The sequence below is a fragment of the Phacochoerus africanus genome, chromosome 4 (genome assembly GCF_016906955.1).
Source record: "Phacochoerus africanus isolate WHEZ1 chromosome 4, ROS_Pafr_v1, whole genome shotgun sequence".
Taxonomy (NCBI): Eukaryota; Metazoa; Chordata; class Mammalia; order Artiodactyla; family Suidae; genus Phacochoerus; species Phacochoerus africanus.
Genome location: NC_062547.1, coordinates 131,268,577 through 131,285,751, shown reverse-complemented (window position 1 = coordinate 131,285,751; position 17,175 = coordinate 131,268,577). Strand labels below are relative to the sequence as shown.

Below are 17,175 nucleotides of genomic sequence, written 5' to 3'. Positions count from 1 at the left end.
ACAGGAGGTTTCGGGTTTGATCCCTGGCCTCGCTCATGGGATTAAGGATCTGGCATTGCCATAGCTGTGGTGTAGGTTGCAGATGCAGCTCGGATCTGGCGTGGCTGTGGCTGTGGCTGTGGCCAGCAGTTCTAGCTCTAATTCGACCCCTAGCCTGGGAACCTCCATATGCCGTGGGTGTGGCCTTAAAAAGCAAAAAAAGAGAGAAAAAAAGAAATTTGAGAAGGTTAATTGTGTGACTATTTATCACATCTTTTTCTTTTCCTGGTTCAGCCACTTACTCTTTGTGACCGTCGACAATTCATCTAATTTCACTCTCAGTTTCTTCATCCCTAAAATGGACATAATAATAGTACCTAGTCATGGTGGGTTTTTTAGTGGTTAGAAAAGCCAAACAAAATAGGTAATGCATTTACAGTAAGTATGCTACTTTACCTCTCTCCGTCTCTTTATGTGTCACTACATGTCTATTTCCTTACATTGCTGACAAAATCCTTCCCAGGAATATGAAACCATGTCCCTTCCCTCACTAATTATGGGACATCAGATTTTAGGCTCTAGCAGAATAGAGTTGATCTTTGATTTATAGAAGGATAATGCAAAGAAGCAAAGAAGAACCTCTGAACTATGATCACTTACGAATATTCTCGACATTATTAGCAGTTTCGGCAATCGTTTGGCAACTACTCAGGAAGTTTGAATGCTACAGCCATGTCACAGGTTTCTGAAGTTCTCTGTGGTAGTTATGGTTGTAGTAATGTCATCTGGAGGAAAGCCAATTAATTCAAGGTATTGTTTTATTAAATCTATTCCAGACAGCCATGTTTGAGCATACAACAAGGGACTCATCTGCTGATAAAGTTAGATAAGTGTTTGCCAATGTGCAGTTCATCCCACACTGGTCTTGAGGAATGCTGTTGAAGGAAGATATTTTATGAGCAAATAAATTTGGAGCACTGTCTATTATAGCCTCCTCTTGGCAGTTAATAATGCACATAAGTATATTGAGGGCTCCTGAAAGGCATCTAGTTTCACATGCACGCACACGCGGGCACACACACACACACGTTTCCTTCTTTTTTTATTCAAATATATTTGCTCACAGAACCCTTTTTTTCCACATTGCACTCCCTGTGTTCTGTGGAGCTGGTGTTCCATTGACCACATTTTGGGATTGTTGAGTTAGACCATATTTCTGGATCTCAACTCGGTGAGTGTGTTTTGTCATGAAGAGCCCTTGACACCCTGGATTCCATCAGCCTCTAAGTACCATTTCATGTGGAGTACTTCAGGAGAATGAGACAAGGGGCTCTAACTGTTACGGCAAATCCTTTTGACTTAGGGCCAGTTGCTGAAACTTTCTAGACCTGATTTCTTCATCTCTTTATCACATGGTCAGATCCAATAGTCTCTAAGGGTGTTCTATCTTTAAAAGTTGGTACTGAAAATAATTAAAATTGAAATAGTGCTATACAGTTCTCAAAATGCTTTTCTGTGCCCCATCTTGAATGACTTGGGTACCTTTGGGGAAGCTGGCGGCAAAGCCTGGCACCTACCTAATAGTGGAGATGCTTTGGGAAGTTTACAGGGCGGTAAGTTTCACCTTCTGTAGATGTGTGTCTGACTTCCCACACACTCGGCCAGCATTGTCTGCAGTGCCAGCCCTGTAGCCTATCTCAGCTTTGAGGTGGTACTTCTTCATAGTCCTCTTACTCTGAGTGCAGAAGCTAAGCTGCTGATAGGATTTGAAGTCGGATGAGTCATCCTGCTAAAAGAGAATTTCCAGAGCTGAGAACTACTTCCTCATTGAGACTTGTGGAAAGGCCAAATCTAGTTGGACATGCAGCTCCCTGAGACAGGCTGGCCCTCAGTAGAGGCATATCAAAATGGCCAGGGACATCTTTGATGAGCTGGACTTTATTTATGAGTTGAATAAAGGAGCTAGAGTCTTAAAGTCAGAGAAAGAATAAATGTGTAAGTGAAGTGCATTTAGTGCAGAGCAAGAACCATGGAACAAACTCAAGACACTGGTCCTACACCTCCCCCGTGATGCTGCCACTGGGAGGTAGCAGATGGTGGGTGGTAAGAACATGGGTGTTGGGGTCAGACACGTTTGTCATTGAAATTCTGGCTCTATTATGTTTTGTGACTCTGGACTATTTCATTTAATTTTAATTTTATTTAACCTACCTGAGGCAACTATCATCATCTGTGTAGAAAACTGTTCATGCCAACCAAATAAGCTTATTGCACAGATAACTTTAAATGAAAGTCGTAATGCACTGCACAGATTTCATGGGAGGCACTGAAAAAGAATAGGAATGATTTATAGTTTTGTTTGTTTGTTTTTTTGTTTTGTTTTGTTTTGCTTTATCTAGGGCCGCTCCCATGGCATGTGGAGGTTCCCAGGCTAGAGGTCGAATCGGAGCTGTAGCCACCGGCCTACGCCAGAGCCACAGCAACGTGGGATCCGAGCCATGTCTGCAGCCTACACCACAGCTCAGGGCAACGCTGGATCCTTTAACCCACTGAGCAAGGCCAGGGATCGAACCTGCAACCTCATGGTTCCTAGTCAGATTCGTTAACCACTGTGCCACGAAGGGAACTCCAGGAATGATTTATAGTTTTGAACAACCTCTTAAAAGAACTCTCACCTCAACCCCGAAGGCTCTCGTTCCTCATTTCCTCGTGGTGTTGGTTGGCAGCTAGTTCCAGTGTGCATCAGGAGAACTTTCTGGGATGATGGCAATGTCCTTTGTGCTGCCAGGATGGTAGCCACTAACCGCATGTGGCTCTTAAGCACTTGACATGTGGCTAGTGTGACCGAGGAACTGCATGTTTGCTTTATTTGATTTAAATTTAAAGTTTAAATGTAGAAAGCCACATGTGGCTAGTGGCTACTGTTTTGGACAGCACAGTTGCAGATTATAACAAACCACATTGGTGTGAAATTTATAACTGCTAAAGTTTCTTTCTTTGAAATTCTGTTTCATGTCACAAACAGATTCTACAGTTTAAAAAAGTTGGTTGTGATCCCTTAAAAAAAAAAAAGAGAAGAGAAAAGAGCACAAGGTATTTTTTTCTGGTGAATGTCATCAGCCACATTACTTAAAATCCTTCACTCCAAGGGGGCAGATTCAGACTTTCACACTGTGGAAGAGGAATCTCCCAGGGATCTGTAGGTTCTCACTGAAATAAGGGCATGCTTATGACCAAATGTTTAATTACCATAGTCAGTGTCCCATGAAAACAAAAGAAGAATATCAGGTTCTTTCTTTATATGGTACAAAATTGTAAATCCATCATTGAGGCAAGCTTTTTTATTGTCTTTACTTTTTAATTTGTGTTTTGACTACTTGCTCTGTCAGTTTGAAAAGATCTCTTATAACTTTAAGCTTTCTTGTTTTTTTGAAACTTGGCTCTTGCTCTTACATTATAGTTTTGGTTTATAAATCTTATCTCTTCTTAATGAATTATACTTTTCAACCTTATATAATACTCTTTTTTTGGACTCAGTTAATACTTTTTGTTCTTGAAGTCTACTCTTATTTGATATTGGCTGTTACTACTTCTGCTTTAAACCACTTATATTTTCTTTGATTTTGCATTTCATTTTGATGGTTTTCTTATAGACAGGATAGAGCTAAATCTTGTTATTTTAATCGGATCTACAGATGATTTATATCTTTGATTAAAAACCAAGGGTATTCGTATTTATTATGATTTCAGTATACCTAGTTTGTTCCCACCATTTTGCTTTATATATATGTCATTATATTTTGTAGTTTTCTTTTTTCCCCTTTGCTGTCATTTTTGGCTTAATCACTTATACTTTACTCCTTTCTTCCCCTGCCCATCTTCCTTAATTAAAAAACTCTGTCATCTTCATTAAACCAGTGATTACCATTGTATTGAAACCTCTGTTTCTCTCTTAAAACTTTTCTGTAATATAGAAATTAAATAATACCTGTTCTTCTCATTCCAAGACATTTTCCTTGTTCACATCTCACAGTCCCAGGTTAAGATCTTAGGGATGACTTATTTCCAAGTCCTCCTTTTGGCAAATGCTTCCCTTTTCCCCCAATTCCTGAATTTATATTTTAGGCTGCTGTCTTACATAGCTCTTTTGTTTCAAAAATCCTTTGTCAAAAATTATAAATTAATAACCTGTATATGTCATTTCCACTGTGTTTTAACTCTCGATAGTACAAAAGAGACAGCTGTTAGGTCATTTCATCTTTCTTGTAGATAATCTGTTTTTTGCTCTGGAAATGGAGAGGTTTTTTTTTTTTTTTTGGTCTTTTTGTCTTAATGTTCAGAGATTCAGAGACTTCATGAGGCTCTCTCTCTTTTTTTAACATATCTTTTTTGTTTTGTTTTGTTTTGTTTTTCCTGTCTAGGACACTGTGAGACATTTTAACCAGAACATTTAAGGCAACTTTTCACTCACGTAGGATTTTTTTCCTATAATTTCTTTATTTTCTATTTTTAAAAATCTTATTTTGGAATTCATATTATTTACATTCTCGTCTCCAATTTGTGTCCTCAAAGTCTCATCTTTTGCTTACGATATTAACTTCTTAGAAGTTTTGCCCTGTGTTGTAAGCTATTTCTTACATCTGATCTTCTAGACAACTAGTTCTGCTTGATACAGTGACCGTTTGTTTTTCTGTTCTTCTGTCGAGTCTGAATATTAAAGGGTTTACTTTCTTGAGCCAAAACGAGACTTTAGCCTTTTGATATGTACTTGTCTGTTCAAGAAGGGAATTCCCTTAGAACCAATACCAGTCAGGCTACTGGGTTCCTCCAGCAGTTACAACCTGAGAGGCTGTGTAAGACTCAGTACTTTTTATTTGATTGCACTAGTATAATAATACTGTAACCTTCCTACTGAGGGGTCACGGCGGGGGTGGGGGTGTCTCTTTGTGCTTGAGCCTCTTCTGGTACTTCTGTGTAGGGAACAGGTAGGTATAAGGCTCCAACCAGAGATCCAGGAATGATTCACTTCACCAGTGTAGACCACCACCCATGCTGGACCACCTGTGCCGGCAGGTGCTGTTCTCCATCTCCATCTCCATCAGGTAAGTCGCAGAGTCAGGGCCTCCCTCCTTGACAGTCAGATGGATCCATTGATAGATGCCATCTATGTCCTCTTAAAAGGCCTTTTGAGCTATGGTCTTCCTTGCTCTTCGGCATTTCCCAGAAACTCCCTTATAGGCAAAACCACAGCAAGGGGGTCCCATGGCATTTGCTCTCTTCTCAGGAGAAATCCCAGCCCCACGAGTTAGATGTCCCACTGGGAGTTCCATGTCAGGGCAGAATCACAGAAGAGGGGCTTTTGTTCTCCAGTCATATGATGCGTCAGTTTCCCGGGAAAGCTGTGATTTATGAGATTTGATTAACTCAGTTACATGTGTCTGGCTGCCTGCAAGATTCAGGAGGAGCTGACTTAGGGAGAAATTTCAGAAGAAAATAGTACATTACATCCTTATCATCACATAGAGGTTCTATCATCAAATTGTGCCTAATATTTTATTCACTGCTGCTGTAATCCAGTCTTATAACCTCATTGTATTTGGTTCAAGGGGTGTATGAGGTCTTTTCAAACACTGGTTTCCACTGATTCTGTTTCTGACTTAATTGATAGTGGATAAGTGTTTTTGTGAGCCCATATTACATATCCCTGAAATTATTCAGGTTTACTTAACTATATTCTAGATTTTTCTTAGACACCATTAAGATTTGGTACTTTTTTGGTTTGACGTGCATATTATCCACCTTCTGTGTTAATCATTTATGACTGTGGCTCCCTTATTAACTCATGACAACATATTTTTGTCTTTTTAACTTTCTTTTTCGAAAGTGACAGTATCTTTTCTGCTTAAGTAATCTTCTTAGTTTATAATCTTAAGCATTTTTGCTTGTCCTTAAAGTCAATTAATTGGTTTTGCTCTTGGGAGAGTGCACTTCAAGTTTATGGGCCATGAGTTTTAGGACCACATCTTTGATGGCCCTCATCCTTATGAAATGTGACATCAAAGATAGCAATTTTATTTGCATCATTGGCCAGCACCTAATTATCTTTCTTGCCTCTTCATTCTTCAAGTGCCCTTTGATGTCAGCCGTAGCCTTATGCTTTGAAAGACTGCAGAGAATGGGGAAAGGGATCCTTATTTGCTGATTCACATTTCCCTGAAATATTAAGTAACGGTATTATGTTAGAAACAAAATGCCGTGCACCTGTGGTAATTAAAGTAATTACTCACCTATTTGCAAAAGCAAACAAAGTCTTTCATGTTTCTCTCAGTGTACAAGAGAGAACTTCTCCCTAATGTAACCTGGTTAGATGGAGACATTTTGGGAGAAAGCACTGAGAGTTAGGAGATTGTACGTGGGGTGGGAGGGGGCGTTTGTGGAGCTGTGATGATTTTCACTAAAACAGTCAAGGGCTTTGGTCTGTTAGGCGAAGGAAAGCTACCAAAAGCTGAGGCTGAGGATGGTCTATGTCTCGGGGTCTAATGGACACAGCTTGTGTGGTGTGGTGCTTTGAAGTGAAGCGGGTGCCGAAATCCAGTCTCAGCTTCACTTTTCAGCTCTTTGATTCTTCACCTGTGACTTCGTCTCTGACTTGTAGTTTTCTCATGTGTACGAACGACAAAAATGGTTTTTAGCACAAGATAAAGTGCTATCGTTTATAGAAAGAGTTACTATAAAGTGCCTGCCTAGAGCTAACTTTCTCCTCTTCCTTGTCAGTAAGCAGGGACAATGAGTGGCCTTGTCACAATTCAACGAAGACAATGAGATACTGTTTTTCAGTCACTGAATTAATAAAAATTAAACCATTTGCTTTTATTCGGTGTTGGCAGGAGTGTGAGGAAATACTCTTTTGGGTACTGCTGTTGAGTGTGTAAATGTATCATCTATTCGGAGAGCAGTTATGTAATAATTTTCAAACTGGCCACTTGACCCAGCAATTCTAGTGCTAGGAATTGACCTTACAGAAGAAGCTGCCAGCCATGTAGTGAAGGAGACCCATGTAGCATCCTGTGAACTTGTGATCAGCTGTAAGCAATATAAATATCCAAAGCAGGCAGGCCGTGTGGAATGGGGATGCTTCAGTGCCCTCTGTGGGGACTCCGTATATGAAAAAGACTCAATGTTTATATATTTTAGTATTTAAAATTCAGGTTTGCTTTGTTTAAATATAATTTCAAAGCCCTGGCTATTCCAGGAGCTTTAAAAAAATATATTTTTGGAGTTCCCGTCGTGGCACAGTGGAAACGAATCGGACTAGGAACCATGAGGTTACAGGTTCGATCCCTGGCCTTGCTCACTGGGTTATGGATCAGGTGTTGCCGTGAGCTGTGGTGTAGGTCGCAGACACAGCTCAGATCCTGGGTGCTGTGGCTGTGGAATAGGCCTGCAACTGTAGCTCTGATTTGATCCCTGGCCTGGGAACCTCCATGTGCCATGGATGCAGCCAAAAAAAAAAAAAAAAAAAAAGCAAGAAACAAAAAAATGTTTTTAATTGTGTAAAAGACACATAATGTGAAATTTATCATCTTAGCCATGCTCAAGTCAGTGACATTCAGTACTTTCACACTGTTGTGCTACCCAGCACCACCATCCTTCCACAAATGCTTTTCTTGCTACAAAACTGAAACTCTGAGTCCATTAAACAGTAACTCCCCTACTTCCACTCTCCCCAGCCCCTGTCAAGAACCGTTCCGTTTTCCCTTTCTATGAATGTGACTCCGCTAGACACTAATATAAGTGGAATCATTTTTCCTTTTGTAACTGGCTCATTTTACTCAGAATAACATCCTTAAGGTTTATCCACGTTGTTGAGTGTATCAGAATTCTTTCCTTTTTAAGGCTGAATAGTATTCTGCGGTATGTAGTTTTTTTATTCGTTCACCAGCCAATAGACACTTGGCTTGTGTCACCTCTTGGCTGTTGTAAATAATGCTGTTTACATGGTTATCCAAATATCTCTTCAGATACCTACTTTGAATGTTTTAGAGTATATTTCTTGTGCTTTTAAGTTGCTCTTATAAATATCACGGATCTATTAATAAATCTAGCAGATTTTAGAGGTCACTTTAAATACTCTTTGGTTCCATTTTCATATGTAGGTTTTACTCTGCTTTAATACATTAAATACGCCTAATATCTCCCTTAAGTACTGCAGTAGTGCAATTTAAAAACCTTTGTCGGTATTCAAATAACTGTCATAAACCTAATTATGCTAAATGTGTAAATACCCAAGCTTTTAAGTTTATGAAAATCTGAAGTTCATTAAGATCCAGTGCTGTATATAAGCACGGTCACCTTTTAACATAAAAATCACAACTCTAAGTAAGTTGCTTATTTTTCATTATGGCTACAAGGCAATCTAATGGAACAGATCAGGTGCTATTAAACATTACAGGTATATAATTTTTGCCCAGGTTCCTCAAAGCAAAAATATTAATTTAATGGTCTTAATTCTCTTAAACATTTCTGTACTTAATTCTAAAATTTCCTGAGGTTGACAGATGCTTTTCCACTGAGGAAGACCATTGCTGTCTCATTTGAGTTTTCACTTAACTCTGAATGTTTAGAGTTGGTGCGAAGTCTGGACCTTCAGACATTTAGGCAAATGTTATTGAGACTAAGGAAACTATAATTTGGGGGATTGCCTTCTCTGCATACTCCAGTTACATCTGTGATCAGAGATCAGCAGGCACACTGACTAGATAGAGCCTCACTTGGAACCATAGTGGGGTCACTAAACCTTATCTGTCCTTGTGGTGTCCAAACCTCCATTATTCATAGAGCTCGGATCTTTGGACTTAGGTTACACACACTCTCTTGTTCTTCATTTTACTCACTTACGTGTGTAGCTCCCACACAAGGTGATCGCTTAATTGCATGATGCTTCCCCCTCCCCCCCCCCCCCCCCGGGGAATGGAAATGCTTTCTTGCCAAAGTCCAAAGACTGTACAGCTTGATGGGAAATCTCACATATTTCCATATATTATCTGCAATCAGGCAGTTCTTTGTATACGCAAGTGGGGATGAAGGAATTTTGCTTATCTTTATGGGATTAATTGACTGCACAGCTCCAGGGCATGCCATATACATTACAGTAATTATGAGCAGCTTTCCTAAATTAAGCAGTGTACATCTGCTGTATATCATAACTGCATTCTTCTGATGGTTGAGTATATAACATTATAGCCTCATAGATAGCTGATGTATTGCTGTCACTGTTCCTAATTTCCCTCCTCCTCTGGGGCTTTTTGGGGACACCTACTCTACTGACCTTACTGCTTTCTCCCACTTCTTCATCTGTCCTTTCACTCCTTTTCTCACTTCCCATCTCATCCAGAGTAGATTTCATGGTCTATATTTCAAAATGTGTATAACAGCACCTTATACCTCCTTGCCATTCTGAATTTTTTTCACCTCTGACGGACAAAACCCTAACCCAGACAGACGGGTCCCACTGTAAGCTCATCTTGTTCATCCATCATAGAGAGGTGTTAGGTGTTACCTGGGAATCTACTGGCTTCCCTCTCCTAGTGCCTGCAGCATCCATCTTGGCCTTTGAGATCTGACACCCCAGCCAACCTCTACCCAGACCTACTGTCTCACCTCCTGTTTCACAAAGGAAAGAGAAGGTGTCCAGGAAGACACTGTTCATTTTTCCTCTGCTATGTAAACATGCCTGCGTATCTCTGCAGCCTGTCTTCTCTCAGGTTACAAGAAGGCGTTTTTTTTTCCTCCATGTCTAAGGATAACTCCTCCATACAAATTCTGGTTTCAGTCTTATCCTGACTCCTTTAGGGGTCTTATATGAGAAATTATTCTTTGTGGTAATCAGAAACCCTCTCTTTAGACTAGGTCCTTCCTACTGGCTTTATTTTTTGTTTCTTTGGTTGTTTTGTCTTGTTTTTGTTTGTTTTTTGTTTGTTTGTTTGTTTGTTTGCCACACCTGTAGCATGTGGAAGTTCCCTGGGGCGAGGGATTGGACCCACACCACAGCACTAACAATGCCAGATCCTTAACCTGCTTTACCACAGGAGAACTCCCCATTGGCTTTTGGAAATCCCTATCTCCTCTGCAAATCAAAATAAATAATACATTAAAAAAATAAAAAACAAAAAAACTTTCTCGCTCATCCCCATATCCCCTGCAGACTTATTTTTGTCTTTACCTCCTGGAATCCTTTCCAAAGTTTATCTGTTTGTCCATACAACGATAATGCGCATCTTTGGTTAGCTAGCACTGATGAGCATCTCTAGTTGTATTAAGAGGACTTGTGAAATACAGCAGAATTCTCAAATATATTCAATTGTATTTATTTAAAGTAAAATGGTAACAGTTTATACTAATGAAAATAGAAAATATTAGAAAGGAGATGGAGGAATTGAAACTCTCATTCATTACCAGTAGGAATATAAAATCATGAAGTTATTTTGGAAAACTTTTTGACAGTTTCTTTAAAAGTTAAATACGCATTCGCCATACAGCCCTGGAAGAGGCCACTCATTGGTTGGTTACGGGTGTATTCACACAGTGGGATGTTATTCTTCAGTAGACAGGATGGAGGTGCTGACATGGCATGGATGATCCTCCAGAACGTTACGCTAAACAAAAGACGCTAGACAAAAAAAGATCAGATACTATATGATTCCGTTTCTATGTTTGTCCAGAAAAAAAAAAAGACATTGGTAGTGGCCAAAAGATTAGTGGTTGGCTAGAGCTAGGGCTGAGCATGGCAGTCTTTTGGGAATAATGTCCATGTTCTAAAATTGGGTTGTGGTGATGATAAAATTTAAGGAAAAAAATTATTGAATTGTACATTGAGGACGGGTGAATATGGCATAAAAGTTATACTTCAATGACGTTTTTGACGAGTGTGCTAATTGCAGTAATTACTTCATAGGAATAAAAGTGAAATTATGTAAAGTAAATTAATATGCTGTGTTGCACTTAGAAACTCACAATAGTAGTATGTGTGTTTTACAGGGTGATTTTTAAGAAAATTTTCTTGGCCCTGTAGTGGTGAGGAAACTACCTGTTTCCAGCCCACTGATTCCAGCAGACCGGGTGTTAAGCAGGTCGCTCCTTTTATCCTTTGCTAACGCACTGCAAGTATGCCCTTGACTATGAATAGTCCGCACAGTATTCAATAAGATTTTACTCACAGCGAAATCTTGATGGATGTATGGCCAATCATAACATTTAATTAAGCTCTTTAAGGATTCTTTGACTGTAATTAAAATGTTAGTAATGTCTGGGACAGAATGTTTTCATCTGATCAGGAAATTTAAATCTCTTTTCAATATCTAGTATTTGTTCATGTAGCACGTTGGTGATTCTGGAATCAATAGGCTACATTGTAAGCTTCAATTTTAAAGTAAACACTTGCGACCAGAAAGCAAACTGTAATCATACAAGAAAAGAGATTCAGCCTCATCTTTAAGGGAAATATAGGTAGAAGGAATAAGGAGTGGTAAGCTCTATTCCCGGGGAAGGGGAGTCTGGGGTTGGCTTAATTAGGGCATTCAACATGAAAGGTCATTTGCAGAGGACAAACAGCTGTCCTTGTCCAGACATTCCTTTCCTCCAAGGAGACCAGACTAAGAGGATGTAATTTTAAGAAGGTGTTGTAGTTAGAAGGAAGGAATTTCTGACAAAATGGTTTACTTAAGAATGAGATTATGAGAGAGGCTATGCAGACTTCTCTCTGGGTATCCTAAAAGTGTACAGAATATGAACATAGGTATATATGCATGGAACTGTTTAAGAAATAAGTGCTTTATGGTTGTAGTGAAAAATAGACTTTTCCCTACTTGTTCAGAAGTTGTCATAATTTATTGTAAAGTCTCATCTATATTTAAAATGGCAAAACAATGTGTTGTCTCAAAGACAATAGAGTAGGTTTTAAAAATTTACAACCTAGCAGTTTGTGGTGTGGGAAGCATGCTTATTTACAAGGTTGACATATCTACATGTATAATACAAAGATTTTCTTTTTCAGAAATGTGATTTGCAGCCAGCACATCTGTTGTTCTTATGAAAGGGATTAAAATGAACTATTTTTGTTGAAGTTCAGCTGCAGGATAACAGAATGTTAAACCAGCTTGTTAAAAAAGTTACCTATTTTAGATGTTGTTTCCTTTGTACTGAACTTTTAACACATTCTTTTCCTCTTTCTAACAAAGCCCCACTCTTCATTAAAAAACAAATTTTATGTGGCTTTACATTGTATTTTTGTCATCCTGTAGCGTCTAGATTACATCTAAGTTTTTCTAGTTTCACATTTTGCATGTTAAATTATATCCAAGTTTGATTTTTCCCAATAACAATTTTTCGTAAAAATCTTAGCAACATTATTGCCTATTTTTCCTTTGAATGTAACGTTTTTTCTTTAAAAAAAAAATCTAGAAATAAACTTGTTCTGACTTTTCCCTTCAAATGCAATTATATCATTCACATTGTCTTATCAGGAAATACTGTCATCTTACATTCCTGAGAGTTAATAAACTGTATGCATACAGTCTTTGTAAGAAGGGGGAAAAACTTTTTCACATATTTCTATTGTAATTTTATAACAACTGTGGATCATTTAATTGGTCAGTCTTCGGGAAACTGACCTTTCTCTGATTTCCTGTGCCTTTCAAAACACAAGCAACAAATTAAAAACTCCTTAATGATTCAGTTCTGCTTAAAAGAACAAATATATATATTTGTTCTTGATCATCTTGATGGTCCATTTAAGTAAATTATAGCAGGAAGAGCGACATAGTAGAAATGCCTACCTTTCAAGTTTCTTGTAGTCTAGATCCATCCTTCTTAACTTTTAAGGTGTGTATGGATCCCCTGAATATCTTGCTAAGGGCAGTTTCTAGTTCACTGAGTCTGGGATGCGGTCTGTCTGCGCTTCTAACCAGCTCCCAAGTGATGCATATGTTGCGGGTCCATAAACCACTTGGAGATGCAAGGATCATAATAGACTGCCCTCAATATTCCTAGAAGAGTCTGCCTACATGTCATATGTGACATATATTAACAGCTTTGCTAACATTTTTATCATCGTAACAGAGCTGGCCAATGCTACAACCATCTTCTAGAAAACAGAGATCCTATAGTATTATCTTGGAAAGACGCCCCCACCTTGGGCTTTATTTGTACTGCCTTTCTAGCTGAGCTGCCCATAGACTAAACAGATTGACAAGGAAACAGAAATCAAATTGTTAGAACTAAATGATTATAGACAGTCTAGACTGCCCAGATGTATGCGTGATATGGAAGGAGATGTCTTCATTGGTTTGGTTTGGTTTTCTGAACTCTTGACCACCTAGTCAGGGAAGACGTTTTGCTAGGTGAAGGGAAGTCCTGAAAGCAGGTGTCATCAGGGCACGGATGGGGCATCCCTGTGGATGAGAGGGGAGTGCTGGAGCAAGAGGTGGCTGGGCTGTGGTGTTCTAAGGGACACGCCTCACTCTACCACTGTCATGCAGGGTGACAGGGCTAGCGTGGCCAGAACTTCCAACTTTTTAAGAAAAGCCAGAAATATAAATTTCATGCAGAATTTCCCAATTTAAAAATGTTGGCTACTCGGTTAAATTCTTTTTAAAACATTATGCAGGCCAAGAAAGCACATCTGTGTCCCAGACACAGCCCTTGAGCCACCCGTTTACAATGTCTAGGGTAGAATACATTGAAGTCTCATAATGTACTTCTCATTACTGAAAAATTATGAATTTTCAAAATGAAACCCTTTGGCCTTTTGTTGTTCTACATTTTGATCGGAAGAAGCAGTCTGTTTTATGTATTTGGAGGTCCTGGTGTCAGATTGGTGTGTGATCCTAAAACCTGCCTTTCTCTCTTCTCCCGCATTCCAGATTACAGGACAGGCCCATGTTTCACTCAGGTCAACAACCAGATGTGCCAAGGGCAGCTGACAGGCATTGTCTGCACCAAGACTCTGTGCTGTGCCACCATTGGACGGGCCTGGGGCCACCCCTGTGAGATGTGCCCTGCCCAGCCTCAGCCCTGCCGTCGGGGTTTCATCCCCAACATCCGCACTGGGGCTTGCCAAGGTGAGTTAGCCCTCAGCCTGTGTGCACAGTCACACACACACGTCTGGACTCCTTTCACCACCCTGGGGGGATCTGCCACGGAGGATGGAAACCTTTCACCCGGTACTGTTCCCAAGAGGTGTGACCTGAGATGGCTTATCTTTGTTTTCCTTCTCAAGATTTTATTATCAAGTTTTTCAGACATGAAAATTTCAAAGAATTACATAATAAACATTCGTATACCCATCATGTAAGATTCTACAGTTGACAGTTTGGTTTATTTTCTTTATCACATATCTCGCCTTCTATCCATCGCATTCGTTTTTTGAAGATAACCTAAAGGCATTGGTTCTTACAAAATGTAAGGTCTTTCTAAAGTTAGTGACATTTGCATGAGCTTATAGTGCATTGTTCTCAAACTAGAGATGGCTTACCTTTTAGCCACCTAGTAGTTGTTTTGCAGTTCTTGACACAAATGGAGAAGAAAGATATGAAAAACTAGGGAAAAGCTTAAAAATACAATTTAAAATATTTAATACAGTCAAAGGGTAAGACATTCCATGTCTTCATCCAGATGGGACTGCACAATCACCACTACAGCTCCTCAAACTATGCATTTATTCCGTAAATACTCACATAACACATTTTTTCTCTCTTTCCAATATCAAAATATCAGAACTTGAACCCAGGTGACAGGGAGAAATGATCTGCCCAGTATTGCTACTAATAATGTCTTCAGAGACAAAGTATGACCTCTGTCCATGACTGCAGTTACTCCTGAGCTTACATTCTGTTACCATCTTGGCTCCAGGCAATCAATCTTCCCAGCCACATCCTGACACACATTTTATGTATCAGGGCTAGACTGGGACTCCAAGGAGCCTACAGCCATCAATTTTAACCCACATAGCTGAAATTGTTATATATTTACTGAATGATTACTTTAATTAATTTTTCAGCCACCATGATTCTTACCCTTTTTTGGCAACTTCTTTGATATCAGGTAGATTAAACCCATTTTTAGAACTTGGGACAGAGTGCTGTAATGAGTTTTTAGATGGCAGTAGGATTACAGAAAAGTGGAAAATTACTTCTGTATTATTCACAGAAGTGATATTACTCATATGTAAGACATGGACCTCAGGTTTATTTGTTATAATTAAGTCATATACAAAGCTAGATCAGAAATCTTTCAAGTTATGTTAGTAACCAGTATCAGAGGTATAAGTGTTACCTCTTCAGCCCATGGAAATAGTTACTGCAGAAAGCCAGGTAAGCATCCTAAAACTCCAATGAGAACAAATTTGGGGAGCCTGTATATAACCTCAGGGTACTGAATAATCAAATACGAGTGCACTGCATAATTTGGTAAAAATGTATCTGTGATAGTGGCCTCCCAAGATTTTTGTTAGTTTTGTAGTTTTATAAAAGATAGTTTTAAAAAATGGTCTGTAACTGCACTTTTTGGATCAGAACTTCTGGATATCCAAGAGATGACCATGTGACTCAACAGATGAGCAGCTTTATATTTAACTGCATATAAAAGCTTTGTCACCTGTGGATTTAGAATGGTTGTGTGAGTGTTTTGTCTCTCACAACCAATAGGAAGATGGGGTTAAATGTCATTTTTAATCTGTTATTTATATGGGTAATAAAATTCCAAATGGTTGATATGACTAATGATAGGACTAGAGTTTCCTGATAAAGCAATAGTTTTTTTCTATAGAAGATATACTACACTGTATAGTATATAATACTTATTGTACTACCTAGAGTTCCCAGATTAGATAAAGATTACTGCATAACTTATTTATGTAGATTACTATTAAAGAGAAAATTCTGTATAGATCTACTAGGTTAATACTGAGTAGATTTTTACATAATACTTTTTGTTTATTCTATAGTGCTTATCCCCTTCTCATACATTTGCTTGTTTTTTGTCTTTATCGCTTTTACTGTCCCCCAGCTACAACAGTAAGCTCCATTTGGGGAGAAATCTGATGTATTCACTAATGTCTGTGAGGCATTTAAAACAGTGTCTAACATGCAGTAGATACTCAGTAGATATCTTTTGAATTAATAAATGAAATTGAAGTTAAAATACTTCCCCAAAATACTGTTTCATAGAAATAGTCCAGGTTGTAAAAACTCTTAGTGACTCTCCTCATTTTCTATATTTGTACTTAGGCTTTTTTTTTTAACCTTGATACTTTGTCAGAGAGGCCTAGTTTTTCTGAGGACATTGTGAAAAATGTGTGATCTGATTTCAAACTTCCTGAATGTCCTTCAGGATTTAGTAATGTCTGAAGTCTTGTTTATTGGGTTTTGTTTATGCAACAAGGATAAGTTTTAGGCTCCATTTGCCTTAAAATATAATGGATTAATACAGCAACAGGAGCAAAATGAAATTTGCCACATGGTTAAAATGTCTGGAAAAGCAAGTTTTAAAAGTTCTGCTTTATTTCAGAATCATGGCATCGTAAGAAAGTTCTCAATTAAATAAAACCGACCCTCAGTTCAGGCTATTTTAAGACCACATCTTACTATGATTTCATTTTTCCCTTTAAATTTCTAGACTGTTTCCCAAATACTCTGCCAAATTAATTTGGAAGATAATAGGGCATGAAAGAACACGATAATAAAACGTGATATATACATATCATACTTTTTTTTACAATAGTGATCTTTTTTAATAGAGTAATTGAAAATTTTTATAGAGTTAAAAATAAATTCCAGCTGCATAAATGATAACTGTAAATAGCATAATATTGGTTCTAAAACATGGTTTATATTAGCTGAGGGAGGACACTTCTGAAGTTTTAAACATAATATTATCCGGTAGCTGATGCAGTTAGTAAATTATTTCTCTATGGCTTAAGAAGGAATAAATATGATCTGGCAATAAACAATAAATAACTGTGGAAAACGAGGGCCAATGGAAAATTAAGATGATACTTTTAAAAAATTAAACGGTGAGGAAACTAGTAGATTTTTAAACTTTTGACTGTTGCTGTCAAGACCTCTGGATTTAAATAAGCAGTTTCAGAAGAGTATACCTTCCTCAGGTGCTTTGAGGTCAATCCTAAGGACTCTTGACTCT

The 17,175-nt window shown here is 38.4% G+C and overlaps 1 protein-coding gene across 1 annotated transcript in view; it reads left to right on the top strand.

Annotated features, from left to right (window-relative positions):
* Window positions 1-17,175, top strand: part of FBN2 (fibrillin 2) — a 219,281-nt gene that overhangs the window by 46,018 nt on the left and 156,088 nt on the right. Inside the window, exon 6 of the mRNA XM_047778547.1 lies at window positions 13,899-14,096. Within this exon, the coding sequence (XP_047634503.1) occupies window positions 13,899-14,096 (198 nt within the window). The remainder of the gene's footprint in view (window positions 1-13,898; window positions 14,097-17,175) is intronic.